At 67.3% G+C, this 27,069-nt stretch overlaps 4 protein-coding genes across 4 annotated transcripts in view; 3 read left to right on the forward strand and 1 right to left on the reverse strand.

The window, feature by feature from the left end:
• The window catches only part of SND1 (staphylococcal nuclease and tudor domain containing 1), a 75,659-nt gene extending 74,113 nt beyond the window's left edge, over positions 1-1,546 (reverse strand). Inside the window, exon 1 of the mRNA XM_059472057.1 lies at positions 1,382-1,546. Coding sequence (XP_059328040.1) covers positions 1,382-1,456 — 75 coding nt within the window. The 5' untranslated portion in view covers positions 1,457-1,546. The remainder of the gene's footprint in view (positions 1-1,381) is intronic.
• LOC132073031 (collagen alpha-1(I) chain-like) lies at positions 1,455-9,150 on the forward strand. The gene is made up of 6 exons (XM_059471709.1): positions 1,455-1,479; positions 1,567-2,052; positions 7,003-7,645; positions 7,991-8,075; positions 8,165-8,880; positions 8,955-9,150. The coding sequence occupies exons 1-6, from the start codon at positions 1,455-1,457 to the stop codon at positions 9,148-9,150; spliced, it is 2,151 nt and encodes a 716-aa protein (XP_059327692.1).
• A 926-nt stretch (positions 9,151-10,076) lies between these two features.
• Positions 10,077-14,515, forward strand: PAX4 (paired box 4). Its single transcript, XM_059471710.1, has 10 exons — positions 10,077-10,089; positions 10,510-10,640; positions 10,715-10,930; positions 12,090-12,165; positions 12,286-12,399; positions 12,680-12,762; positions 13,618-13,687; positions 13,951-14,009; positions 14,174-14,297; positions 14,397-14,515. Exons 1-10 carry the CDS (start codon positions 10,077-10,079, stop codon positions 14,513-14,515), a joined length of 1,005 nt encoding a protein of 334 aa, XP_059327693.1.
• A 7,223-nt stretch (positions 14,516-21,738) lies between these two features.
• Positions 21,739-26,802, forward strand: GCC1 (GRIP and coiled-coil domain containing 1). Its single transcript, XM_059472491.1, has 3 exons — positions 21,739-21,757; positions 22,335-23,308; positions 23,861-26,802. The coding sequence occupies exons 2-3, from the start codon at positions 22,346-22,348 to the stop codon at positions 25,139-25,141; spliced, it is 2,244 nt and encodes a 747-aa protein (XP_059328474.1). The 5' UTR covers positions 21,739-21,757; positions 22,335-22,345; the 3' UTR covers positions 25,142-26,802.
• The last annotated feature ends 267 nt before the right edge of the window (positions 26,803-27,069 follow it).

A 27,069-nucleotide genomic window follows, 5' to 3' on the forward strand; every position in this document is an offset into this window, starting at 1 on the left:
TCCTGCTGCGGATCCCCGTCCCACAGATGGATCGGGCGGGCACAAGCAGCCAGGGGAGGGTTTCCTGAGCACCCCAAAACCTGCAGGGTGGGCAGGAGCCAGGGCAGGGGTGGCAGCAGCAGATCCCCCATCACCAGTGACACACGGCACGGGGATGGTGCCAGAGCAGACCTGCAGTGTCCCCAAAGCCCCGGTGTCCCCAGACCCCCGGTGTCTGACCACAGACCCCCAGTTATCATCCCCAGACTCAGTGTCCACCCACAGACCCCCGGTGCCCATCCCAAACCTCTGGGATCCATCCCTAGATCCCTGCCACGCGTCCCCAGCCTTGCAGGGTCCATCCCGCGGTGTCCCCAGCCCTGTCCCCAGCACGGCTCAGACTGCAGTGACAGCCGGGAGCAGGTCTCAGTCCGAAGGGAGCCGGGGGTGAAGGGGTCAGCAGAGACCCCCGGAGCCACTCGGACTCGGGCACGGCAATCGGGGGGGTCGGGGCATGGCAGGGAACGGGCTGGGGCGGGACAGGGCCGGGAGGGGACACGGGACGGGGACATGGGACGGGGACACAGAATAGGGACACGGGATAGGGACACGGGACAGGACCAGGAGGGGACACGGGATGGTGACACGGGATGGGTACGCGGGATGGTGACACGGGACAGGGACACGGGACGGGGACATGGGACCGGGACACGGCGCCCGGCACTGAAGCCGACCTTCGCTCCCGCGGCCCCGCTGCCGGCACACGTGGGGCCCTGGCGCGGGGGACCGGGACCCTTCCCGGGGACCCCGGAGCGGCCCGGGGACCCCAAACCAGCGCTGTCCCGTGGGGACCCGACCGGGGCTCGGGGATCCCGCCCCGCCCCGCCCCGGGGATGCCCCGGTAGGGGCGGCGAGCGGAGCACGTGCGGCACCCCCGGGACGGCCCCCGCCGCCGGCGGCACCGCGAGGCCGCTGCTCCGCCACCCTCGGGGCTCCGGGGCTCCGGCACCGGGAGCGGAGCGGGAGCAGCGGCTCCGGGACCCGAAACTCTCCCTGCCCAGCCCAGCAGCCGGGACGGCACCGGGAGCGCGCAGTGCCCGGTGCCGGGGCGTGGGGGACCGGCTGCAGGGGGATCCCAGGGTGCAGCGAGAGGCGCCGGGCAGCGGGCGCTAACGGATCAGCAACTGCCGCCCTACGGGGCCCGGGAGCACCGGACGGGCTGCACCGGGCACGGGGAGCCGGGCACCGCGCGGGCAGCGGACAGGCTCCCGGTTACCGGGAGGGGAGGCGGGCAGCGGAGCGGAGCCCCGGGCCCCGGAGGAGCCTGCGGGAGATGGGGGTCCCCGGTCGGTGAGCGGCGAGGCGCGGGGTCGGTGCGGGGAGCGGCGGGCACAGCCCTTACCATCTTGACGATGCCGCGCTGGACGACGGGCGGCGGCGCGGAGCCGCCCTGGCCGGGGTTGGCCGCGGAGGCCATGGCGGGGCCGGGCGGGCGGAGAGGCCGGGTCGGGCCGGGCCGGGCACGGGCGGCGGGAGCGCGGCGGGGCCCGGGGCGAGCGCGGAAGGGACCGCGGGGCGGGGCCTGAGTCGGGCGGGGGGGGCGCGGCCTCCCCGCGGCCCCGCCCCCCCGCGCGGCCGGCGGCCAACGGGCGGCCGCTCCCGCCGCGCGCGCCGCCCCGCCCCGCCGCGCCTCGACCAATGGCGGCGCGCTGCCGGTGACGTCAGGCCCCGCGCGGCCACGCCCCAAGCCCGGCGCGCGGGCGGTGGGGCGGGACTTCCGGGGCGCGCGGCGCCAGGGACACGTCGGCAAAGGCCGCCCGCGCGCACACGTGGCCTCGCGCCGCCACGGGGGCGGGGCCAAGGCGGGATACGCCCTTTTCCGTCACAGATGGGCGGGGCTTGGTGGGGGCACGCCTCTCTTCGTCAGCGGCGCGCGCCCAACCCCGGGGCCGGACCGAGATGGGTCTGGGGTCCCGGGGGTCGCCCTTGCGGCGACCCCCGGGACCCCAGACCCATCTCGGTCCGGCCCCGGGGTTGGGGAGACCCCCAGACCCACCTCGGTCTGGTCCCGAGGTTGGGGAGACCCCCAAACCCACCTCGGTCTGGTCCCGAGGTTGGGAGGGACCCCAGACCCACCTCGGTCTGGTCCCGAGGTTGGGAGGGACCCCAGACCCTCCCGTCCGTGGGTGACCCCGACTCCCCCAGCCCCGAGTGGGGGAACCCTCCCGCCGTGTCCCGTGTCACCGGCTGTGCCCCCCCCGGACCGGCCCCAGCCCCTCGGGATGCTCCCGGTGCCGCTCCCGGTGTTACCTGTGCGGGCCCGAGCGGAGCCGTGTCACTCGTGGGTGGCCGGGGACGTTGCAGTGGCCACGGAGGGAATCCAGGGCAGGGGAACGGGAACGGAGCGGCTCCGGTGCCGCGCACCGGGATGGGAGAGGGCCCGTGTCCCGCGGGTGAAGCCCCCGAGTGTGGGGGACGATCGGGGCACACCTGGGGGGGCAATAGGAGCGCACCTGGGAGGATCGGAACGCACGGAGTGGGGATGGGGAAGGGATTGGGGCGCACCTGGGGGCGATCAATCCGCCCCGCCGGCGCTTCCCGCTGGGCACCGCACGTTTTCCCACCCTATGATATTTTTTTCACACCCTATGATATTTTCCCCCATGCTCCCGATGTTTTTCCCCGCGTTCCCGATGTTCTCCCGTCCCTGCTCACTCCCGGTTTGTCCCCACGCGCAGGTCCCGGTGCAGCCCCCGCCCCTTTCCCGAGGGTCCCGCTCCCGGACTTTGCTGCGCCGGCTGTGCCAGAGTGTCCCGGTCCACGAAGAATCCTCATCCCACCCTCTCCCTACCTGCCACAACATTCCACCGCTTCTGACCTCCCCGCTCCAGCCCTTTGATGATAATTTATTAATTTATTGCTTTTCTCCCCGTTTTTCATACTTAGCCCCCTTTTTCGGGGCAGGAAATCTCTGCCCAAAAACCTGGAAAAGCAGCTCCATTATCCTGATCCGTGGAATTTCTGGGCCTGCGACATCACTGTCCCATCCTGCACCTGCATTCCACCAGAGATGATGGGCAGCACACCTACAAGCCCCCAAATTGCCTCTTTTAGCCCGAATCCTGTAATAATCATCATTTTGATGGAAAAGAAAGTGAAATTGTAGGTGGGAACGTGGGGATAAACTCCGTTTTCTTGGTCGGCTGAGTCATCCGGGCTTTTAACTTCCACCCGTGCTTTCTGCAGGGGAAAACAATGGGATTTTCCAGGCATCCTGGTGCTCGGTGAAGAGCAGGGTGACCTTCTGCAGGGAGAAAGCCCAGAAAGGTGCAAAAACAGCCTTGGACGTGCAGACAGGAGTGACAGAGGGAGGGAAATCAGGGAATCCTGGAATGTTTGGGTGGGAAAGGACCCCAGAGCCCCTCCAGTGCCACCCCTGCCATGGCAGGGACACCTCCACTGCCCCAGGCTGCTCCAGCCCCAGTGCCCAGCCTGGCCTTGGGCACTGCCAGGGATGGGGATGCTGAGTGGAGCCCCTGGGAGCTGCTCCTCATCCCTCTGCCCTCCCAGCCCTCTGGAGCTGGCTCTGAGCTAGGATGAGGAGAGGGAACGCCAGGAACTCCAGGGTGTGGAGCACTGGAACGGCCAGATCTCCTCTGGGCAGGGATGGGAATTCCCAAATCTGGTTATCCCAAATCTGGTTACCCCAGCACCCATCCCTGTGTGCAGGCTGGGAGAGCCCTGGGGATGCCCTGGGACTGGGGGCGCCCTGGGTCCTGGTTCCCCTGAGCCGCGGGCAGATGTTCCCTGTGGGATGGGGGCCCTGCTCCTGCCAGTGCCACTCAGGGAATGCAGGCACTGAGTTCCAGACAAAGCCCCAGCAATGAGCTGTGGTGCTTTGGCAGCTTTGCCTCACTGCAGAAATCTCCTGGGATAATGGCATTCCCCGGTCTGCTCCCTCTGTGTCCCTGTTCCCATCCCTGTTCCACTCTGTGGGATCTCAGCACCTCAGGATGGAGGTGCAGAGAGGCCGAGACCACCCTTGGGGGGCTCGGGAATCCTGGAATGTTGCCAGAAGTGTCTGGTGGCAGGGCTTTGATCCTACACAGGAGATGAGACCTGTATGAGGGCTGGGAGGAATTCACTGGGTGTATGGTGAAGGGATAAGTTAGTTAAAGTGTAAAACACAGGGTTTAGGATTTTGGTACAGGGGGGTCTAAAGAAGTAAGATGGAGGAATTGGGGCGTGTCCTGTCCTTCTTCTTCTTCTTCTTCTTGGCCTCCATCTTCTGTGGTGGTGGTGGCACTTTGGGATTGGTCATTACTAAAAGTGCACCGGTTAATAAGAGTAGAAGGTATTGGGGAGAAATAGTAAATATTGTATACGTAACTTCGGGTGTAAAGATAAGTGACCGCCCGGGGGCTCGCAGTGTGCCCATGGCTGACATGCTGTGCAGACCTCTGTCGGGCTGAAAGAAAATCTTTTAGATAAACAATTAATAAACACCGAGACCGAGACAAGATCAGAAGTCTCTCCTCGTTCTTTGAAGCGTCGGCTCTCCAAGGCCATCCCTGGGCCTTTCCAGGCCACCTAAACAGCAACAGCCAGAAAACCAACACCACTCCATGCCCCCATTTCATTCCCTTCCTGTCCCTGTTCCTGTGCCCCTCCAGGTCCCTGTTCCACCTTATCCGTTTCCCTGGTCCTGTGTCCCTCCATGTCCCTGTTCTATCCTATCCCTGTTCCTGTTCCCTTGTCCCTCCATGTCCCTGTTCCCTTTTCCCCTCCATACCCCCGTTCCCATTCCCATTTCCCTCCATGTCGCCGGTCTTGTGTGCCTCCCTGTCTCTGTTCCTGTGCCACTCTGTGTCCCTGTTCCTCCTTGTCCCTGTTCCCGTGCCCCTCCATGTCCCTCTTCCACTCTCTCCCTGTCCCTGTTCTCATTTCCATTTCCCTCCATGTGTCCAGTCCTGTGTCCCTCTGTGCCGCTGTTCCAGTGTCCCCGTGTTCCTGTCCCCATATCCCTGTCCCTGTGTCCCTCCCTGCTCCCGTGTCCATGTCCCTGTGCCACTCTGTGTCACCATTCCCATGTCCTTCCTTGTCCCTCTTCCTGTGTCCATGCCTGTCCCTGTGCTACTCTGTGTCCCTCCCTGTCCCCGTGTCCCTTCCTGTCCCCGTTCCCATGTCCTTCCCTGTCCCTGTGCCCCCTGTCCCATTCCCGGGCAGTGCTCCTGTCCCTCCTCTGGCGGAGCAGGTCCCCTCCCTCCCACCAGCTCCTCACCCACCATCCCTGCAGGGTCCCTCTCTCCAGACCCCAGTCCCCAGCACACCCCGCTCCTGCTGCCAGCCTGCAATGGGGACAAGGATCCGCTGTCCCCGGGCGGGGAGGGCTCAGCGCCCCCTCCCTGGAGGGACACCAGAGGGCAGAGACCCCCTGGGCACGGGCACTGGGATCGGGGACAGACCCTCTGATCGCTGGGATCGGGGACAGACCCTCTGATCACTGGGATCGGGGACAGACCCTCTGGGCACGGGCACTGGGATCGGGGACAGACCCTCTGGGCACGGGCACTGGGATCGGGGACAGACCCTCTGGGCACGGGCACTGGGATCGGGGACAGGGCAGTGCGGAGGGCAGCGATCCCCGAGCCCTGACCGAGCGGGGCAGCTCTGCTCGAGCGCGGCCCGGGCTGCACGGGGCTCTCCCGGTCCCTCCCTCTGGAACAGCCCAGAGACACCAAGAGGGGATGGGGATGGAATGGAATGGGATGGAGATCGGATGGAAACGGGGAGGAATGTGGGGAATAGGATCGGGAATGCAGATGGAGATGGTCTGGGAGTGGAGGAGGAGATGGGGTGGAGATCAAAACAGAGATGGAGGCAGAGATGGAGAGGAAGCAGAGGTGAAAGAGAGGGGGGAAAAAGGATACAAAGATGGAGATTATGACAAAATACAGATGGAGATGGAGACTAAGTCACAAATACAGAGGCAGAAATGAAGATGGAAAGAGAAATGAAGATGCAGATGAAAATGGGTATAAAGGTGAAGGTGATGGATCTGCTCAGCTGGATCCCTGTGCCCTGCAAACTCCCCGCAGAGCCGTGGGGACAGCTCTTCCTGCTGAGATGCTGCAGTGAGCGCCTTTCCCGGGACACGCCCTCTTTTGGGGAGCCCTGTGCTCCCCTCCAGAGCCCCCGGTGTCCCCAACACACCCCTGAGCCTGCCTGGGGACAGTGGGGACCGGGTTTTCTTTTTCCTTTCCTTTCCTTTCCTTTCCTTTCCTTTCCTTTCCTTTCTCTTCCTTTCCTTTCCTTTCCTTTCCTTTCCTTTCCTTTCCTTTCCTTTCCTTTCCTTTCCTTTCCTTTCCTTTCCTTTCCTTTCCTTTCCTTTCCTTTCCTTTCCTTTCCTTTCCTTTCCTTTCCTTTCCTTTCCTTTCCTTTCCTTTCCTTTCCTTTCCTTTCCTTTCCTTTCCTTTCCTTTCCTTTCCTTTCCTTTCCTTTCCTTTCCTTTCCTTTCCTTTCCTTTCCTTTCCTTTCCTTCTTTTTCTCTCTCTGGAGTTGCAGCAGGGACACTCGGGTCCCCGCCATCCCCCGCTGTGTGCTGGCATTCCTGGCCCCCAGGGCAGAGGCACCGTGTGCCACCTGCTGCCCCATGTCCCCTCGCTATCCCTGGGGTGCTCAGCACCCTCAGAATCCCCGCAAAAGCTCTTCCCGGGGAGCAGGGCGAGGCCACAGGAGCACAAATGCCGCGGTGGGTCCTGGATCTTCCCTCCACCTTTCCAGAGCTCTGTCCCCACCTCTTCGTGTCCCCAGATCTGTCCCCACTGCTCCACCTCTGCCTTTGCACCTCCCCAAGCTCCCTGATTGCACCTCCACACCTCTCCACCTCTCCTTTTCCCTCTTTCCATCATTCCACGTCTTCACACCTTCACCTCTCCACCTTTCCATGTCTCCATAATTCTGCCTCCACCTCTCCATCTCTCCATTTTAGCATTTCTCCACTTCTGCCTTTTCCCCTCTCAGTGTCCTTATGTCTCCATGTCTCCCCCTCTCCACATGGTCACCTCTCCATGTCCCAACACCTATCCCCCATCTCCTCCCCATCTCCTCCTCTCCTCCTCTCCCTTTCACCACCTCTCCATCCGTCCCTGCACCTCTCCCGTGCCCTCCTCTCTCCCTCCGTCTCCTCCCGACTCCGTCCCTCCGGGTCTCCCCCTCTCCATTCCACCCTCTCTCCATCTCTGCTCTGCACGTGTCCATCTCTCTCCCCACCTCCCCACACCTTCCTCTCCCCGCATCTCCCTCTCCCGTCTCTGCCGCTCTCCCCGCTCCCTCCCCGCCTTTTCCCGGCCCGCTTTCCGCTGCCCGCGGCCGCCGCCGCGCCCGGGACGCGCCAGGGACGCACGGCCCGGTGCCCGCAGCCGCCGCCGCCTCCCCCGGGCCCGCGGGGCTGCCCCGGCTCCCCGGGCGGCTCCGGGGGCTCCTCCCGCCGCCGGGGCAGCGCGGGGCCGGCCCGGGAGCGGCGCGGGGCCGGCCGGGGCTGTGCGCACCGGAGCCCGGCGCGCCCGTTCCCAGCGCGCGCGGCCCGGGGGCAGCCCCGCCGCTCCGGGGCCGGCCCCGAGCCCCCCGCGCCGCCCCCCGCCCGGGCCCGGGGGCTCGGGGACAGGCCCGGGCCCGGCGCCGCCGCCCCTCCGCCGAGCCCCGCGCCCCGCTCCCCGCGGCCGCGTTACGCGCGGGGCCGGCCCGGCCCGGGGGCTCCGCCGGGGCTCCCCCACGGCCGGCGCGGAGCGGGGGGTCCCGGGCGGCCGGCGCCGAGCGGGGGGACCCGGCCCTGGGTGCGGGCGCTCCCCGCGCCGCCGGGAGCCCTCGCCCGGCCCCGGGGTGCGGGACGGCCGGGGCGCCCCGGGGGCGGCGGGGGGGCGGCCGGCGGCTCCCCGGGGGCCGGGGCCGGGCCCGGGCCCCGCGGGGCCGTGGTTAATGTGTAATTCGGAGCATATGGTATTTTCCAAAGGCGGGCAGCAGCGCGGAGCCCGGGGGCCGGGGCCGGGGTGCAAATAACGCCGGATGACTCGCGGGGCCGGGCGCGGAGGGCCACGGTGATGGGCTCCTCGCTGGCTAATATTTGCTCTTCAAATATTTTACTTGAAAGGTTTACAACGTTGTTTTTTTTTTTTAATCTTCCAAGAAGGGGCCATCTGTGCCGGTGCTCGCCTGGAGCACACCGGGGAGTCCCCGCCGGGGCCCAGCCGCCACCCCGGGGGCCGCCTTCTATTTGTTCAGCACCCAAAATAAATCAAATCGATGTAATAAAAGCGAAGGTGGATTTATGATTGAATCCCATATGTCCCTGTTTGCTTTGCGGGAGAACGCGGGAGCGAAACCCCTCGGGGGGCTCCGCCGGGGGATCCCCGGCGATGCTCCGGGACGCGGGGAAGCGGCGGGGCCGTGCTGTCCGCCGGCCGCAGGTGCTGAAACGCCGGCGCTCCGCCGGCACCGGCTCCCGGCCCGGCCCGGGGGGCCCCGAGCGCCCCCAGGTCCCGACGGACCCCCCGGGCCGGGCGTGCGCTGGGCGCGGTCACGTCGGGCCGCCCCTTCCTCCCCGTGCTCCTCTCCCTCCCGCGGTGACATCACGGCCCCGCTGAGCGCCCGCCCGGCCCCGGCCCCGGCGCGCTCCGCTCCGGCTGCCCCGAGGCTCCGCAGGTACCTCCTTGCGCCGCTGCGGCATCGCCGCTGTCCCGAGCGCCCCTCCCTGCGTGTGGAGCTGCAGGGACCGCTGCAGGAATTGGTGGGGATCGTGCTTGAACCTGGAGAGCTCGGGGGTCCCCCGGCCCTGGCCCGGGCTCGCTGCTCCCCGCTGGCCCCGCACAGGGACCGAGCTCATCCCGGCCCCGGGGCTCCTCGGTACCATCCGAGGGACACCCGCGGCTCGGCTTTCCAGCGCTCCCAGCCTCCCCACGGGCTTCCCTGGGGCACAGAAATCCCTGTGCCACCTGCGGGCACAGCACGGCCAAGGCAGGAGCGCTGGGGGCTCGTGTCCCGTTCCTCCCTCCCACCTTCCCTCCCTCCCTCCCGGAGCAGCCTCCGCGCATCGCCCGGGGCCGATCCAGCCCTCTCCGAGCAGGGGCAGGCGGGATGCGCCTCGGCTTTGCGGGAAACCTGCGGGAAACCTGAGGGCTTGTCCCTATTGTTGGATTAATTTGGCTTTTCCCGAATTTCCGAGGGTCGGTGTCGCCAAACTCCCTCGGGCTGTGCGGTGGGATTTGGGGACTGTGGGGGTGCCGGGAGGGTTTTGGGGTGTTCCAGGTGAAACCCCGGGTGGACTGGGGGCTCTGGCGAGGCCGTGGGGGAGCAGCAGCCGCCAGGCCCGGTGGCACCTCTGTGGCTGCGCTGCTGCCCAGGCAGGAGAGGCACCGGCACCGGGGTCCCTGTGGGAATCCTGCCGGGAAATCCTACGGAGCCAGGCTGGGAGGGCTGGGGGTGTCCAGCATGGAGGCAGAAAGGCTCTGGGAGAGCTGAGAGCCCCTGGCAGGGCCTGCAGGGGCTCCAGCAGAGCTGCAGAGGGACTGGGGACAAGGCCTGCAGGGACAGCACACAGGGAATGGCTCCCACTGCCAGAGGGCAGCCATGGGTGGCATCTTGGCAGTGAGGAATTCCTGCCTGGGCTGGGAGGGTGGTGGGCGTGGGGATCCCTCCATCTCCATTCCCTGTGGATCCCGGCACTCGGCTGGGCTGGGCTGGGCGTGGGGACCCCGCTGTGCCCCGTGGGGTGTCCGGGGAGCTCTGCAGGCGCTGGGACACGGCTCAGCCACGGCGGCTCCGCTCCGCCTCGGCAGCACCGGCTGCATCTCCCGAGCCTCTCCAGAGCCCTGTGACCTCTTTTCCGGCTCTTTAGCCGCTGTGCCTGCGGCACAAGGACTTCCCGAGTTGCCCCCAAGTGTTCCCATCCTCTCCTCCAGGATTCCTGCCCCTGTCCGTCCTCCTCGCAGCAGGGTCGTGGCTGAGCCCTGGACAGCGGTGCTGATTCACCCCGCCCCGCAGCACCCCCCGTGTCCCACGGGGAACTCCCAGGCCCCCACAGCCCCTGAAGCCTCTCCACGATGCAACACCGAGGTGAGGAGCGCGGCGTTCCCGGCGGGACCCGGGGATGCGCCGTGCCACCACTCCCTGCTCCGCCCGGCCGCCCATTGACCCGCGGCTCCGCAGGGCCCTGCCGGCCCCGGGCACATCCAGCCCCGCAGCCTGTCACCCCCTGCCCTTCCCAAATTCTCCCCGTGCTCTTCCAGGGGGTGTTTTCCTGCTTCCTGGGGCCGGCGTCCCCATTCCCTGCCTGCACCCACCCCCAGCACCGAGCCCCGCGTCCCTCCAGCCCGACTCCCCTTGCCCAGCCCCTGCAGCCCCCTCAGCTCCCCCTGCCCAGCCCCTCCGGACCCCCTCGTCACCCCTCTCTGTTCCCCTCCCCGGTGCCATCCTGGGGGGCCGGGAGGGCAGGACGGGCGGCCCCGCTGCCCCCAGCCCTGTTCCCCTCCCCAGGGCCCAGCAGGGTGAACCAGCTCGGGGGTCTCTTCCTGAACGGGCGCCCCCTCCCCACGTGCAAGAGGCAGAGAATCATCGCGCTGGCGGCGAGCGGCGCCCGCAGCTCCGACATCTCCCGCAGCCTCAAGGTGCGCCCGGCCGGGGCTGGGGGGGGGTCTCCCGCCCCTCCCAAATCCCCCCCGCGCTCAAGCTCTGCCCGCAGGTGTCCAACGGCTGCGTCAGCAAAATCCTGGGCCGCTACTACCGCACGGGGGCCGTGGGGCCCAAGGCGGCGGGGGGCAGCAAGCCCCGCACGGCCACCCCCGCCGTGGTGGCCAGGATCGCGCGGCTGAAGCTGGAGCAGCCCGGGCTCTTCGCCTGGCAGATCCGCCGGCAGCTGCACGCCGAGGGAATCTGCGCCGGCAGCGGCATCCCCAGCGTGAGTCCTGCCCGGAGCCCCGGGGCTGCGGGAATTCACCGGGAAACGGGCAGGAGAGGGGGTCCGACCCACGGCGGGGGGCGGGAGGTGGGAATGGGAGCGGGGGAGGGCTCGGGACAGTGGGAGTGGGACAGGGAAGGGCTGGGGGCAGTGGGAATGGTGCATGGGGACGGGATCGGGGCAGTGGGAATGGGAGCGGGGAAGGGCTGGGGCAGTGGGGATGGTGCATGGGGACGGGATCGGGGCAGTGGGGATGGTGCATGGGGACGGGATCGGGGCAGTGGGAATGGTGTGCGGGGAAGGGCTGGGGCAGTGGGGATGGTGCATGGGGACGGGATCGGGGCAGTGGGAATGGGAGCGGGGAAGGGCTGGGGCAGTGGGGATGGTGCATGGGGACGGGATCGGGGCAGTGGGGATGGTGCATGGGGACGGGATCGGGGCAGTGGGAATGGGAGCGGGGAAGGGCTGGGGCAGTGGGGATGGTGCATGGGGACGGGATCGGGGCAGTGGGGATGGTGCATGGGGACGGGATCGGGGCAGTGGGAATGGGAGCGGGGAAGGGCTGGGGGCAGTGGGAAGGGTGCACGGGACAGTGGGAATGGTGCACAGGGAAGGGCTGGGGGCAGTGGGAAGGGTGCACGGGACAGTGGGAATGGTGCACAGGGAAGGGCTGGGGGCAGTGGGGTGGATTACCCAGGAAGGGCTCAGTGTGATGGGAAGGGTTCGGGCCCATGGAAGGACTCGGGAATGGGAAGGATGCACAGGGAAGGGCTCGGTGCTTGGTGAGAAGCAGAGCTGGAGCGGGTGGGCAGCGGAAGGCCGATCGCTCCTTCCCAGCGGAACCAGAGCCCCGAGCGCCACCCCCGAGCCCGGCTCCTCCTCGGGCCGCGGGACACCGCGGTGGCTCCGTGACAAGTGTCCCTGCCGGGCAGGGCGAGCTGCGCTCCCCAAGGACGGACCCACCCTGCCGGTGCCCCGCCGTGCCAATGGCACCCCGTTAGATTCTGTCTGTCCCCGGGGTTCCGGGGTCCTGGGCCGCAAACCGGGAGCAGACGGGCTGGGCCCCGGGCCGGAGAACCCCTGGCTCCGGAGAGCACCCCAGAGACAGCTCCAGCTCCATTCCCGTCCCCTCCCGGCACATCCCCTGTCCCCTGCCCAGGTCTCCTCCATCAACCGCGTGCTCAGGACCCTGCCCAGCGACCTCCGGCTGGCGGCCGAGCCCCAGGACCCGCGGGGTGAGCCTTGCCCCAGAGCCCGGAGCCCTCCTGACCCTTGCTGGCCCCTCCGGGGAGCCCCAGCACCGGGTCCGCCCCAGCACCGGGTCCGGCCCAGCCGCTGTCCCTCTGTCTCCGCAGGGTCCCCTCCGGCCGCGCCCCCCGGCCCGCAGCCCCCGCAGGGCCCCGGGCACCGGAGCGGGGGCAGGAGCCGCACCGTGTTCTCCAGGCAGCAGGCGGAGGCTCTGGAGGAAGGTGCGCTCCGAGCGGGGCTGTTCGGGGGGCCAATGCCGCTTTCGGGATGGGGTCGTGCCATCGCTGCGGGGCCCCAAACCGCCCCGGAGCGCCCCAAAGCGCCCCAGACTACCCCAGAGAACCCCAAACCATCCCATACCCCACCAGACCACCCCAAACCACCCAGCGCACCCCACTCCGCTGGCCCCGCGGCCTGGCTGCAGTCACCCCCTGCCATCTCCCGCCCGGGTGCCGGGGTGGCTGTCCCGGCCCGGCCCCGCTCAGCCCGGTCCCCTTGCAGCGTTCCGGAGGGGACAGTACCCGGACAGCGCCACCCGCGAGCGCCTGGCCGCGGCCATCCGGCTGCCCGACAGCACCATCAGGGTAAGGGCGACCCGCCTGACCCGAGCGGGACCCGGGCACGTCCCGGTGCCCCGAGCAGCCCGGGGGGACCGCCGGGATCGGGACTGCCAGCTCCGAGGCACAGGGAGCCCTCCCGCCCTCGGGGACACCTCCGAACCGTGTCACCGCTGCTGGCCACGGGGCTGGGACGGGCTCCGGAGGGCGGCGGTGACTGCCCGGGGCTGCGTTTGTCCTGGCTCGGGGGTCTCTCCATGGCACACTCCCTGGCACACGTGACACGTTTCATGGCACACTGCCTGGCACACCTGGCACACTCCATGCCACAATCCATGGCACACTCCATGGCACACTTGGCACATTTCATGGCACACTCCCTGGCACACTCCATGACACACTCCATGGCACACTCCATGGCACACTTGGCACATTTCATGGCACACTCCCTGGCACACTTGGCACACTCCTTGGCATACCTGGCACACTCCCTGGCACAGTCCTTGACACATTCCCTGGTACACTCCATGGCGCACACTCCCTGGCACTCCCTGGCACATTTCATGGCACACTCCCTGGCACACACCCCTCACATGTTCCTCTCAGCAGCTCCAGATCCACATCTCTGGGTGCCCGGCAGCCCCTTCCCTTCTGATGCCCAGAATGAAACCCATTCCTCTGCCCGTGCCCCAGTGCATGCCTGGGACCAGGACACGGGCATTCCTTTGCCCATGTCAGGGATCGAGCTCCGTTCTGTGCCCGTGTCCCTCCCGTGTCCCCGCTCGCTCCCGGGCAGTGACGGGTCCGTGTCCCGGGGCTCAGAGCTGTGCCAGGGGCCTGGGACGGGCAGGGACCGCAGCCTCAGCTCCCGCCCCTGCCCAGGTCTGGTTCTCGAACCGCCGAGCCAAGTGGCGACGGGAGAGCAAGCGGCAGCTGGAGACGGGCGGCGCAGGTGACAGCGCGGGGACCGAGGGGACGGGACGTGGGACACAGGGCCGCCCCTGGCTGGGAGCGCGGCTGGCATTTGGCCCTGGGACCCCGGGGTTGCTTCCCAGAGCCCCGCTGGGAGCTGGGGAAGGGACACGGCCGCTCCCCGTGCGCCCCCGGGAGCCGGGCCAGGGCACTGTCCGAGCCCGGACATTGTCCGAGCCAGGGCACTGTCCGAGCCAGGGCACTGTCCGAGCCCGGACATTGTGCCCGCCCGTGCCCACGCAGGCTCCTGGTGCGAGTGGATCCCGCCCGCTGTCGGTCCCGCCGCCGCCGCCGCCGCACGGGTAGGACATGGCCGCTCCCGGGGTGCTGGGGACACCCCAACCGGCCCGAGCACCCTCTGGAGCGGCGCTCCGGCCGGGAGCCCTGTCTGGAGGGCCCCGGTGCCCTCGGGGTGAGCTGGTGCCGGAGCAGCCCTGTGACACGGCGCTGTCCGGTCCCCACGCAGCCCCTCCCGGACCCCCCCACGGGCTCGGCGCAGCCCCTGCACGGCCTCGCCCCCCAGCCGCGCCCCCCGGCCCCGCTGCACCTCTGCGCCTCCGGGCCCAGCGCCTGGGACGACGCTTGCTGCGGTACGAGGGGCCGGCCCCGGCCGCCCCGGGCTGCTGGGGGTGCCCTGGGTGTCCCCTGCCATGGCCCGGCCATGCCTGAGCCCCGTGTCCATCCCGCAGGTCTGGCTCCCGGCGGGACCCCCGCTCCAGCGCCCTGGCAGCCCCTGGAGAGCGCCCGCTTCGCCCTGCTGCCCCCCGGGCTGCCCCCGCTGCCAGCCTGGGGCCTGGAGCCGCGCTGAGCCCCCGCTGAGCCCCCGCTGCCCCCCGAGCTGTCCCGGCAGGACGGGGGGCTCCGGCACCCCCCGAGCCGCGGATTGAGGATATCCGGGCAGGGCGGGCTCCGGGGGCAGCCGGGCCAGCACGGCCGGGCCAGCCCGCGGCAGGTCCCAAACCGCCTCCGGACACGGGGGGGTCGCGGAATTCAGGATCCCTGACCCGTTCCGGGAGGGTCACCAAGCCCCGGCACTCCCCCAGAGCCTGGACAGCTCTTTGGATCCCGCTGGAGCAGAGGGGATGTCCCGGGTCCGGGCATCCCAGCCGGGCCCGACGGCACCGCGGGGCTGGCACCGGGGGTCCCGGCAGGAGCTGGGACAGAGGGGACAGCCCTGGGTGGCCGCAGCAGCTCGGGGGGCACCTCCGGCAGCTCCGCGTCCCTGGGGCTCCGGGCTGCTGCCGTTCCCGGTATTAAAGCGCTTTTCCCACCCGCCCCGAGCGCTCCGCGTCTCCTCCCGAACCGGGCCAGCCCCGCTCGTTCTCCCTCCCGGTTCCCGGTTCCCGGCTCCCGGCGCTGCCCGCAGCGGAAAGGCGCAGACGCCGCGGTGCTGGGGAGCACGAACAGCGTTGTTTGAACACGAACGGGGCTGCGGCACGGGGGGCGGCAGGGGAGGGGCGGGGGGACAGAGCGGCCCCGGGGCTGCGGCCCCTCGGGCCCCGCGGCGCGGCCGAGCCCCTCGGGAGCGGGCGGGGCCGCGCTCGGCAGCAGAACCGCGTCCGCTCCGGCTGCGCTCAGCCCAGCTGGGTCCTCAGGAACTGCAGGAAATCCCTCAGCAGGTTGCAGAACTGCAGCAGGCTCTGGTACGGCACCGAGATCAGCAGGAGCCTGTCCACTGCCTGTGTCGGTTCTGGTTCGGGGGTTGGGCCCAGCTCCTCGGGCTCCGGGGGGATGGTTGGCTCTGGTGTCGTCGGCGCCGGCAGCAGCTCCGGCTCCGGCTCGGGCACCAACTCTGTCTCCTCCTCTGGCTCTGGTGTCGCCTCTGGCACTAGCGATGGCTCTGGCACCGGCACTGTTGTCGGCGCTGTTGTCGGCGCTGTCGTCGGCGCTGTCGTCGGCACCGTTGTCGGCACCGTCGTCGGCACCGTCGTCGGCGCTGTCGTCGGCACCGTCGTCGGCACCGTTGTCGGCACCGTTGTCGGCACTGTCGTCGGCACTGTCGTCGGCGCTGTCGTCGGCACTGTCGTCGGCACCGTTGTCGGCACCGTTGTCGGCACTGTCGTCGGCACTGTCGTCGGCACCGTCGTTGGCTCTGGCGTTAAATCTGGCACTGGCACTGGTATCAGGTTTGTTACCAGCTCTGGGGTTGGCTGTGGCACTGGCTCGGGCTCTGGCATCAGCTCTGGCTCTGGGGTTGGCAGTGGCAGTGGCACTGGCTCTGGCTCTGGCATCAGCTCTGGCTCTGGGGTTGGCAGTGGCAGTGGCACTGGCTCTGGCTCTGGCATCAGCTCTGGCTCTGGGGTTGGCTGTGGCACTGGCTCTGGCTCTGGCATCAGCTCTGGCTCTGGGATTGGCAGTGGCACTGGCACTAACTCGGGCTCTGGCATCAGCTCTGTCACCAGCTCTGGCGCTGGTGTCAGGTCTGTTACCGGCCCTGGCCCTGGCACCACCAGCTCTGGCGTGGGCTCTGGCACTGGTGTTGGCTCTGTTTGTGCCTCTTGTTCTGGCCCTGGTGTCGGGGCCTCCTCAGAAGCCATGGTGAACTCTGCCTTAGGAGTCGGGGCGCACTTCGGCTCTGGTGCTGTCCCACTTACGTCTGCAGGGCTCAGGCTCGTCTGGATCAGGATCCAGTTGTAGAAGTGCTGAGTGGAGGTGTAGATCCCGGGGTGCCTGGCTCTGTCACAGCCTCTTCCCCAGCTGTTCAATCCCACCAGCCAGTAGTAGTCAGCTGCATTGTCCTTGCAGACGAGGGGACCCCCGCTGTCCCCCTGTGCCGGGAGAGATGGTTCAGGGACTGTGGGGGGCTGCTGCCACCAATCCCTGGGCTGGCTCCTCTCTCCCAATCCATGGGCTGGCTCCTCTATCCCAATCCATGGGCTGGCTCCTCTATCCCAATCCCGGGACTGGCTCCTCAATCCCAATCCTGGAGCTGGCTCCTCTGTCCCAATCCCGGGACTGGCTCTTCTATCCCAATCCCGGGACTGGCTCCTCTGCCCCAATCCTGGGACTGGCTCCTCTATCCCAATCCCGGGACTGGCTCCTCTGCCCCAATCCCTGGGCTGGCTCCTCTATCCCAATCCATGGGCTGGCTCCTCAATCCCAATCCCGGGACTGGCTCCTCTCCCAATCCCGAGGCTGGCTCCTCTCTCCCAATCCCGGGACTGGCTCCTCAATCCCAGTCCCGGGACTGGCTCTTCTATCCCAATCCCGGGACTGGCTCCTCTCTCCCAATCCCGGGACTGGCTCCTCAATCCCAATCCCGGGACTGGCTCTTCTATCCCAATCCCGGGACTGGCTCCTCTCTCCCAATCCCGGGACTGGCTCCTCTCTCCCAATCCCGGGACTGGCTCCTCTATCCCAGTCCCGGGGCTGGCTCCTCTCTCCCAATCCCGGGACTGGCTCCTCTCTCCCAATCCCGGGACTGGCTCCTCTCTCCCAATCCCGGGACTGGCTCCTCTATCCCAGTCCCGGGGCTGGCTCCTTTCTCCCAGTCCCTGCCAGGTCCGCATTCCCAGCACATGCCCAGCACAGGTCGGGGGCTCTCCCATCTCTGCACGTGGGCCCCAGATGTGCAGAGGACAGATGTTCCATGGTCACATCTGCACTTTGGGTCTGCCGGGGCCACTGGATGTGCTTTGTGGGCAGGAACAGGCCTTGGGGACAGGGGGACATAGGACAGGGACCCACGGGTGGGGAGGGGAGGGTGGACAGGGGACAGGCTGGGCTGCCTGTGGGGGCTCCTACCTGGCAGGTGTCGATGCCACCCTGTGGGTACCCAGCACACAGGTTGTCAGCATGAACAGCCCCCGCGTACCACCGGCTGCTGTTGCAGAGCTGTGTGTCCATGAGGTGAACCTTGGACTCCTGTAGCACCATGGCTGTTCCCTGAGCTGTGGGCACAGAGGGGAATGACCCCCAGCAGCTCGGTACCCATCCCTTCCCCTGCCTGGGGTGAGCCCCCTTCCCAGGCCTGGTTCTGCCCCTTCCCCACGGGTGACATTGTCCAGCTGTGTCCCTGCCCCTTCCCCAGGGGTGACATTGTCCAGCTGTGTCCCTGCCCCTCCCCCATGGGTGACATTGTCCAGCTGTGTCCCTGCCCCTTCCCCACGGGTGACATTGTCCAGCTGTGTCCCTGCCCCTTCCCCAGGGGTGACATTGTCCAACTGTGTCCCTGCCCCTTCCCCACGGGTGATATTGTCCAGCTGTGTCCCTGCCCCTTCCCCACGGGTGATATTGTCCAGCTGTGTCCCTGCCCCTTCCCCAGGGGTGACATTGTCCAGCTGTGTCCCTGCCCCTTCCCCACGGGTGACATTGTCCAGCTGTGTCCCTGCCCCTTCCCCACAGGTGATGTTGTCCAGCTGTGTCCCTGCTGTTGGCCTGGGGAAGGGGCCAAACTCCCGAGGTTTCCCAGGGCCAGCAGGAATTGTTTGGGTGAGCAGGGACCTTACAGCTCATCCCGTTCCATGCTTGTCTTGGTGGAGGCTCCTTCCCCCAGCCCGGGCTGCTCCAAGCCCGGCCCCGCTGGCGCCGTGCGGCCGGACCCTGTGTGTGCCCTGTCTGTGTCCAGCCCGTGTCCCTGTGTGTGCCCAGTCCGTGTCTGTGCCCAGCCTGTCCCTGTGTGTGTCCAGCCTGTGTCCCTGTCTGTGCCCAGCCCGTGTCTGTGTCCAGCCCGTGTCTGTGCCCAGCCTGTCCCTGTGTGTGTCCAGCCCGTGTCTGTGCCCAGCCCGTGTCTGTGTCCAGCCCGTGTCTGTGCCCAGTCCATGTCCCTGTCTGTGCCCAACCCGTGTCCCTGTCTGTGTCCAGCCCATGTCCCAGGGTGCCCAGCTCGTGTCCCTGTCTGTGCCCATCCCGTGTCTGTGTCCAGCCCGTGTCTGTGTCCAGCCCGTGTCTGTGCCCAGTCCATGTCCCTGTCTGTGCTCAGCCTGTGTCCCTGTCTGTGCCCAGCTCGTGTCCCTGTCTGTTCCCAGCCCGTGTCCCAGGGTGCCCAGCCTGTATCCCTGTCGGTGCCCAGCCTGTATCCCTGTCGGTGCCCAGCCCGTGTCCCTGTCTGTGCCCAGCCCGTGTCCCAGGGTGCCCAGCTCGCCCTGGGAGCACACATCCTGTTGGGAACTCACCTCTGGCAAAGTTCCAGCCGGCGATGTAGCAGGATTTCAGCTCCGAGACCCTGAGTGAGGGGTCGGGCACACAGCCCAGCTGGATGTAGTCGCTGCACTCCACGGGCTGGTCCAGCTCCACCAGGGCGATGTCGTTCCTGGCCGTGGCAGCCACATATCGCTGATGCATCAGGAGCCTCTGGATGCGTCTCACCACAGCCCCAGGGCCTTGCTGTCTCAGATCTGTGGCCCCGATCACCACGTCCCACGTGGAGATGCCCCTGGGGAGCAGATGGACAGAGGGGTGACAGGGAGCAGAGCCACGGGCTGCAGCAGCCCAGCATTTCCCGGCCTTCTGCTTGCCCAGGTGGGCAGGGCAGCGGCCCGTGGTGCTGTGAGCTGGGCGCCTGCCCGTGCTCTGGGGACAGCTCTGTCCCTGCTGTCTCTTACCCGGCCCTGGCGAAGCAGTGTGCCACCGTGAGCACCCACTGGGAGCTGAGGAGGACACCCGTGCACATGTGCCACGTGCCGTTCTCCCAGGTGGCCTGGATGCTGACGATGCCGGGCCAGGCCCCAGGCCCCACATGGGACGTGCCAGCAGAGCTGTGGTCGGAATTCAAGGGCCGGAGCCCGCAGGTGCCCCTGGAAGCACAAAGCCATCAGTGCCCTGCTCGGGGACAGCAGGGACAGGGAACCCCAGGGGCTCCTCTGTGCCCAGGCTGTGCCAGGGATCCCGAGTGGCCACTGACTTGCAGGTGATCCAGTTGCCCCTCACGGGCCCGGCCAGGGCCAGCAGCACGAGCAGCCACAGCAAAGCCATCAGTGCCAACACTGGAGGTGGCAGAGCCAGAGCAGAGCTGTCACCTCTGGTGACACCCAGGGCCCTGGCAGTGCCCACAGTGCCACCAGGCTGGGGTGATGTCACAGAGGGGCCGGTTCCATGGACAGGGCATGGCGGGGAGGGGCAGCTCAGGGTCACAGAGACGTGGAATGGTCTGGAGACAGCACCCCAAGCGTGAGAGTGGTCAGACACTGCTGGCACCGAGCTGGGCATAAGCAGCTGGAGCAACCCTGGGAGAAGGATTTGGGGGTGCTGGGGGTGAGAGCTGGACCGGATCCAGCCCAGAACCCCCCAGCCCTGGGGAGCAGGGAGGGGGATGCTGCCCCTGTGCCCCCTCAGGTGAGACCCCACCTGCAGAGCTGCCCCAACCCTGGGGACAACATCAGAAGGACCTGGAGCTGCTGCAGAAAGCCCAGAGGAGGCCCCGGAGCTGCTGCAGGGCTGGAGCCCCTCAGCTCCCAGGGAGCCAGGCTGGGACAGCTGGGAATGCCCAGCCTGGAGAGGAGAAGGATCCAGGGAGAGCTGAGAGCCCCTGGCAGGGCCTGCAGGGGCTCCAGCAGAGCTGCAGAGGGACTGGGGACAAGGCCTGCAGGGACAGCACCCAGGGAATGGCTCCCACTGCCAGAGGGCAGCCATGGGTGGCATCTTGGCAATGAGGAATTCCTGCCTGGGCTGGCATTGCCAGAGCAGCTGGGGCTGCCCCTGATCCCTGCAGTGCCCAAGGCCAGGCTGGGCACTGGGGCTGGAGCAGCCTGGCATAGTGGAGGTGTCCCTGCCCAAGGAAGCATTCAACACCCAGTAGAAGACAGACTGCTAATTAATGCAAGAGATTTTAATGTCGTTTAGAGCCAATTCCTTTCTTTGTCGGCTCAGAATGTACACACGGGTGACAAAGTTTTGTCCTGGGGTCTCTGTGGGGACCGGAGCTTTGCTGGCCACAGCCCGTGGCCAAGGACAGGGCAGGGCCGGACTCACGGACGCTGAGCCAGCACGGTTCGAGTCTCATTGACCCCGGCCGCTCCGGGGCGTTCCGGCCACACCGAGCAGCCCCGGGTCCCTCCCGCAGGGGACAGCGGGGACAGGGCCCGGCTGAGGTGGCACTGGGACACACCGAGGGCGCTCCAGCTCGTCCCCATCGCTATCCGGAGGGTTCGGAGCACCGGGATGCTCCTCAGGCCCGTCCCAGCGGGGACACCCCCTTGGGCTGGGGCTGCAGGGGCTGGGGGGACAGCACGGGACGGGGCGCGACACTGCTCGTCCCGCTCCGCCGTCCGCGGCGGGGACACTGCTCGGTGTCACCTCCCTGCCCTGCCCGCCACGACCCCACTGCAGGCTGGCACTGAGACCCCCTCGGGGCGACACGGAGGGGACACGGGGGGATACAGAGGGGACGCGGAGGGGACACGGGGGGATACAGAGGGGACATGGAGGGGACACGGGGGGACACGGAGGGACACGAGGGGACACGAGGTGACACGGAGGGACACGGGTGGACGGGGGGGGCACGGGGGGACACGGGTGGACAGATGGGGACACGGGTGCACAGAGGGGGACACGGAGGTACACGGGTGGACGGTGGGGACACGGGGGGACACGGAGGGACACGAGGGGACACGAGAGGACACGGGGGGATACGGGTGGACAGGGGGGAACACGAAGGGGACGTGGGGGAACACGGAGGGACACGAGGGGACACGAGGTGACACGGGGCACTCCAGGGGACACACAGAGGGACAAGGCATCACCCTGCTGTCACCGCCGTGCGGAGCCGGGCCAAAGGCCACGCCCCATCATCAGACCACGCCCACATAAATGATCACGCCCCGTGGGGACACGACCATTCCTTGCCGCTCAGGCCACGCCCCTCGCACCACGTCCCCAACGCAACGGGCCACGCCCACGTCGCACTCCGCGTCGCGCGCTGAGGCCACGCCCCATGTGGGCAGAAACCACGCCCACACCGGTGTGCACGCGCACATTGCCCCGCCCCTCAATGCAGCCACGCCCACAGATCGCTTTATTTGGGGGCGGCTCCGCCCCGCCCGTAACCGCTGCCTTTGCCCCCCTCCTCCAGCAGCTTCCGGCGGAAGTGGCGGCGCGGCGGAGCCGGCCGGAGGTGAGGGGGGACCGGGGCCCGGGGGTGAGGATGGCGGGGCCGGGGATTGCGGGGCGGCCGCAGCCGTCAGGGTCGGAGTCGGGATGGTCCAGAGGGGCTGACGGAGCTGGGCCCGGGTGGTGTCCGGAGGGATCACGGTGGCCCGGGGGTCAGGGTGCTCCTGAGGAGATGACAGTGGAGGGCCCAGGGGCGTCTGGGGGGTGTCTGGGCGGTTGGAGTGGTGTCTGAGCGCTCAACATGGGGGTCCCGGGAGGGTCAGGAAGGGGGTCCGGGAGGGGAGTTCAGGGCGGTGTCCTGGCGGGGTCAGGGTGGGGGTTCTGGAGGGCAGCTCAGAGTGGTGTCCTGGGGGTCAGAGGCCTGTCCTGGCGAGGTCAGGGTGGGGTCTCGGGGGGTCAGGCTGGGAGCCCTGGGCAGGTCAGGATGGGGTTCCTGAGGGGCTCAGGATGGCCCTCCTGGGCAGGGCGTGGTCAGGGTGGTGTTTGTGATCTTTGCTGCCCGTTTGGTGTCCTGGTGCGCCCAGGGCGATGCTATTGCCCATCCTAAAGGTGCCCTTTCTCCTTGCCCTGCTCACCCCCAGGTTCCCCCGCCATGGAGAAGTTCGGGATGAACTTCGGGGGCGGCCCCAGCAGGAAGGAGCTGCTGGAGACCATCGAGACGCAGAAGCAGCAGCTCCTGCGCTTCCAGGCGCGCCTCAAGGACGTCGTCCACGCCTACAAGAGCCTGCTGAAGGAGAAGGAGGCGCTGGAAGCCAGCCTGAAGGCGCTCTCCGTGTCCCACGACGGGGAGCTGCCCGTGCCCCCGCCCGCAGCCGCGGACTCCCCGGACGACGGGAGCTCGGAGCACAGCGAGGACAGCGCGGGCACGGCCGCCAGCGCGGACACCGGGGCCAGCCCGCCCGGGGGGGACGAGGAGGACAAACCCGCGGGCGGCCCCTCCCCGAGGGCCGAGGAGCCGAGCGGCGCCGAGGGCGGGGAGCCGAGTGCCGGCGAGCCCGAGCGGCGGCTGCAGCAGCTGAAGGCGCAGCTGGCCACGCTGACGGGCGCGCTGGCCACCGTGACGCAGGAGAAGTCGCGCATGGAGGCCTCGTACCAGGCGGAGCGGCGGCAGATGAAGCAGGAGCTGGAGGAGGCGGCGGCGCGGGCGCGGGCCGAGGCCGAGCGGCTGCAGGAGCTGCAGGAGCAGCTGGCCCAGACCCGCGGCCGCCTCCTGGAGCAGCAGCGCGAGCGGGAGCGCGAGCAGGGCGACCACGGGCTGATGCTGCGCGAGCTGCAGGAGCTGCTGCGCGCCGAGCGCGACGGGCGCCGCGCCGCCGAGCGGGAGCTGCAGCAGGCCCGGGAGGCGCTGGCCGGCACCGCCGGCACCGCGGAGCGAGCCCAGGGCCACGAGCAGCAGGCGCGGCAGCTGAGCCAGGAGCTGGAGGAGCTGCGCAGGGAGCTGCAGGGCGTGCGAGAGGAGAGCGGCAGGGCCGACCCGCGGATCCAGGAGCTGCAGGAGGAGATGGCTGGCCTCAAGAACCACTTCCAGCTGCAGCTGGTGCAGGAGATGAAGAAGGTGATTGCTGGCTGGGAATGAGGCTGGTGTCCAGGGACTGGGGCTAGAGGAGCCAAATTCCCTCTCCCAGTCTCTGAGAGTCCGTAGAATCCTGGCTTGGGTTGATGGGATGACGGTTCTGGGGAACAGCTCTCTGTGGGATGTATCCAGAGAGTGGGGCTGGAGTCAGACAAATTCCCCTTCCCAGTCCCTCAGATTCCAGGAGGTTCAAAATAAATGGCACAGGGTGCCCAGAGCAGCTGTGGCTGCCCCTGGATCCCAAGGCCAGGCTGGACGTTGGGGCTGGAGCAGCCTGGGACAGTGGGAGGTGTCCCTGCCATGGCGGCACTGGAGGGGTTTTGGGATCCCTTCCCACCCAACGCATTCCAGGATTCCAAACACACAAAACCCTAAAAGGCCAGGACAGGGAGGTGTCTCAGGCAGGGTTCCTGGGCTGGGAAGGGCCCCTTGTTGTTTTGGACAGAGCAGGGTCGCTGTGTGACCCGAGGTGTGTCCCTGTGTGACCCCAAGTGTGTCCCCATGCTGCCCTAACCCTGCTGTGTCCCCGCACAGACAGCCCAGGCCGAGGAGCAGCTGCGGCAGCGCTCGCAGCGGGAGGAGCAGCGCGTGGCCGAGCTGGAGGCCCAGGTGTCCCAGGTGTCCGAGCTGCTGGGCACCTACGAGAAGGCCAAGCAGAGGGACCAGGGCACCATCCAGAGGCTCAAGGACCGCATCGTGCAGCTGGACCTGGAGAACAAGACCTTGGCCATCGCCGCCTCCAGCCGCTCCCTGGGCGAGGTGGCCGTGGAGGAGGCCACCCTGGACGTGAGCGTGCTCAAGGAGAAGATGGAGAAGCTGCGGAAGCTCCTGCAGGCGGCGGCCGGGAAGGGCGCGGAGGCGGAGGAGCCGCAGGGGCCGGAGCCGTCCCCGAGTGGTGGGGACGGGAACGGGGACAAGGCCCCGGGCGGGCACTGCCAGCAGGAGCTCAGGCAGCTCAAGGAGGAGTTTGAGCGCTACAAGGTGAGGGCGCAGCAGGTGCTCAAGAGCAAGGCCAGCAAGGACGTGGGGCTGGCCAGGGAGCTGGAGGAGGCGCGGGAGCAGCTGGCGGAGCTCCGGGACAAGCACGTGCTGCTGCAGCTGGCCGCGGACGACGCGGAGAAGCGGCACCGGCAGGAGCTGGAGGCCCGGAAGCAGGAGCTGTCCCAGCTGCAGCAGCTGCACCGGCAGGAGCTGGAGCGGTGCCAGCTGCAGTTCCGGGAGCGGGCGCTGCGCCTGGAGGAGGAGATGCACAAGCAGCGGGACCGGGCGCTGGCCGTGCTGGCCGAGAAGGACCGGGAGCTGGAGCAGCTCCGCGCCCTCGCGCTGCCCCACGGCCCCAAGGGCTCCCGGGAGGGCGGGCCCAGCCCCGGGGACGCTCCCAGCCAGGACTCCTCGGAGATCCTGCCCCAGGAGCTGCAGCTGTGCTCCGGCTCCGAGCCCACCTTCTTCCTGTACGCGGAGCAGCTGGCGCGCAAGGAGGTGGAGATCGCGGCGCTGCGCAAGCACCGGCACCGGCTGGAGGTGCAGCTGCACCAGCTGCAGGGCAGGGCCCTGGCCGAGGAGGACCGGCACCGCGAGGAGGTGGCGGCGCTGCGGGACGAGATCCAGAAGAACTGCCGCGATAAGAGCAGGGAAGGAGCCAACCTGGAGTACCTGAAGAACGTGGTGTACCGGTTCCTGACGCTGCCGGACGCGCGGGGCCGCCAGCAGACGCTCACGGCCATCCTGGCCGTCCTGCACTTCAGCCCCGAGGAGAAGATGAGCATCGCCAAGAGCTCGGCCCACGGCTCCTGGTGGCCCCACGGGAAGAGATGAGGGCTGGGTTTTATTCCCTTTGCTGTAAGAGCTCCTTCCCGAGGACTGACCGAAACCTCGTCCCAGCCACGCTCGTACCTCTCCGGGATTTGGGCTCCAGCTGGGGTTTTTAGCACTAACTTGTCAGGATTTGGACTCCAGTTGGGGTTCTTAGCACTAACTTGCAGTGAGGTTGTGCCAACTTTTCCAGCCCCAAAGCCTCTGTGGTGGGAATTTGCTTCGAGTTGAGACTTGATTTGGAAACCATGGAATTGAAGATGCTGAGGTTTTTTGAAGGTGGTTTAAAAGCAATCCCTACCTGTCAGACGTGGCATCGAGTGGAATTCACTTGGATCTTCAAGCTCCAGCCAGGCTGGTGACTCAGGAGATGAAAGGGAATGTGGGAAGCACTTTAGGTGGAGCTAAAATAGCAGCAGGCCATGGAAAGCTCAGGAAAATGGGGCTCAGTGCAGGAAATCTTGGGCATTTCCCCTAAGGCTCTTTTCCCGAGCCTAATTTAACCAGTGGATGCAGCTCCAGGCTCATCCAGGGGCTCAGGCTCTCCTTCCTTCCCAGGGATCCTCTCTGGGCTATCAGGGATTCTAGGAAGGAGAAAGGATCTCCCTGTGGACGATTCCCATCCTGAGGGTGTTGTTTTCCTGCCCCACGTTTGGAAATAAATCCTGGCTCTAAAGCTAGGCCCAGAGACAGGGACAGGTCTGGATTAGCACCCCCAGGGGTCCTGGAGCCCAGTCAAGAGCAGGTTTGGGAGCAGCTCCTGGTGCTGCACTGCCCAGAGAGCCTTGGGAAGGATCAGCCACTCCTGGCACTGCCAGGGACAAGGACAGGGACGTGGAACTTCCTCCTTTGCTCCTTGGCTGTCCTGGCCCTGTCAGCAGCCAAACTCCCTGGATTCCACTGTGGCCAGTGCAGCCCTTGGTGCCAATTTCTCCTCCAAAGAATCCTCAGGGAAAACGTGCCCTGGGCAGAGCCTGTCCCTGCTGGGAGGGGGCAGAGCTGGGGGATGTTCCCACTGGGAACAGCAGGATACAGGTGCTGCCCTGATGGGAGAGTTTGTCCCAGGAATGTTTGAAACGCTCCTCAAGGATTAAAGTGCTGGCTCAGCCAGGAGAGAGCCCAGTCCCTGCTCCCAGTTTGGAAGTGTTGAATCAAGGGGTGCCTCTGGAATGGCAGGGATGGCTCCAACTCTTTCCCTGGAGCCATTCCCAGGACTCCAGAGGGAGGTGGAGCCCCCTCCTGCTGTGGCTTCACTGCTCGGGCTGGGGGCATGGATCCCTGTTCTCCCTCTGCTCCTGCAGGATGGAGTGACCTGGAATGGGCCCCAGGGGTGGTGGGGACCCAGCAGGGCAGAGAAATGGGGTGGGACCCAGCTGGGAGCACAGGTTGGAGCAGGGGATCAGTGTGGGATCCAGCAGGAGAGCAGGGACAAGGCAGGATCCATCTGTGAGGACCCAGAGCCATCCCATGCCCTCTGTCTGTCCCTGGCAGAGGAGGATGAGGAAGATGAGGAAGCTGCTGCAGGGGACATCTCCAGGAGTGCCCAGCTCCGTGTCACTGTCACCCTCCTGCAGCTCCCAGTGCCATTCCTGCCTCTGCTCCCCTCCAGCCCCTGTCCCTCCCTCTTCCCTCTGTCCCTGCAGCCAATATCCCTGAAATAAAGATAAAATTCCTCTTTGAGGGGACTCTGGTGGCTCCTGGGGACTGGATGGGCATTGCTTGGGGATTTTTGGTGGATGTTGGAGCATTCTTGGGTTAACATTATCACAAAATCATTAAATCCCGTGATTTCCAGAGGTTCCTGGGAGTGTGAGAACGGGAATGGTTAATTCCTGCACCTGCAGTCGGGCTGTGGCAGCTGAGGGGATGCAGAGGAGCCTGGCACTGAGAATCGTGGGATGGTTTGGGTAGTCAGGGACCCCAGAGCCCCT

This window comes from Ammospiza nelsoni, chromosome 5, assembly GCF_027579445.1.
Source record: "Ammospiza nelsoni isolate bAmmNel1 chromosome 5, bAmmNel1.pri, whole genome shotgun sequence".
Lineage (NCBI taxonomy): Eukaryota > Metazoa > Chordata > Aves > Passeriformes > Passerellidae > Ammospiza > Ammospiza nelsoni.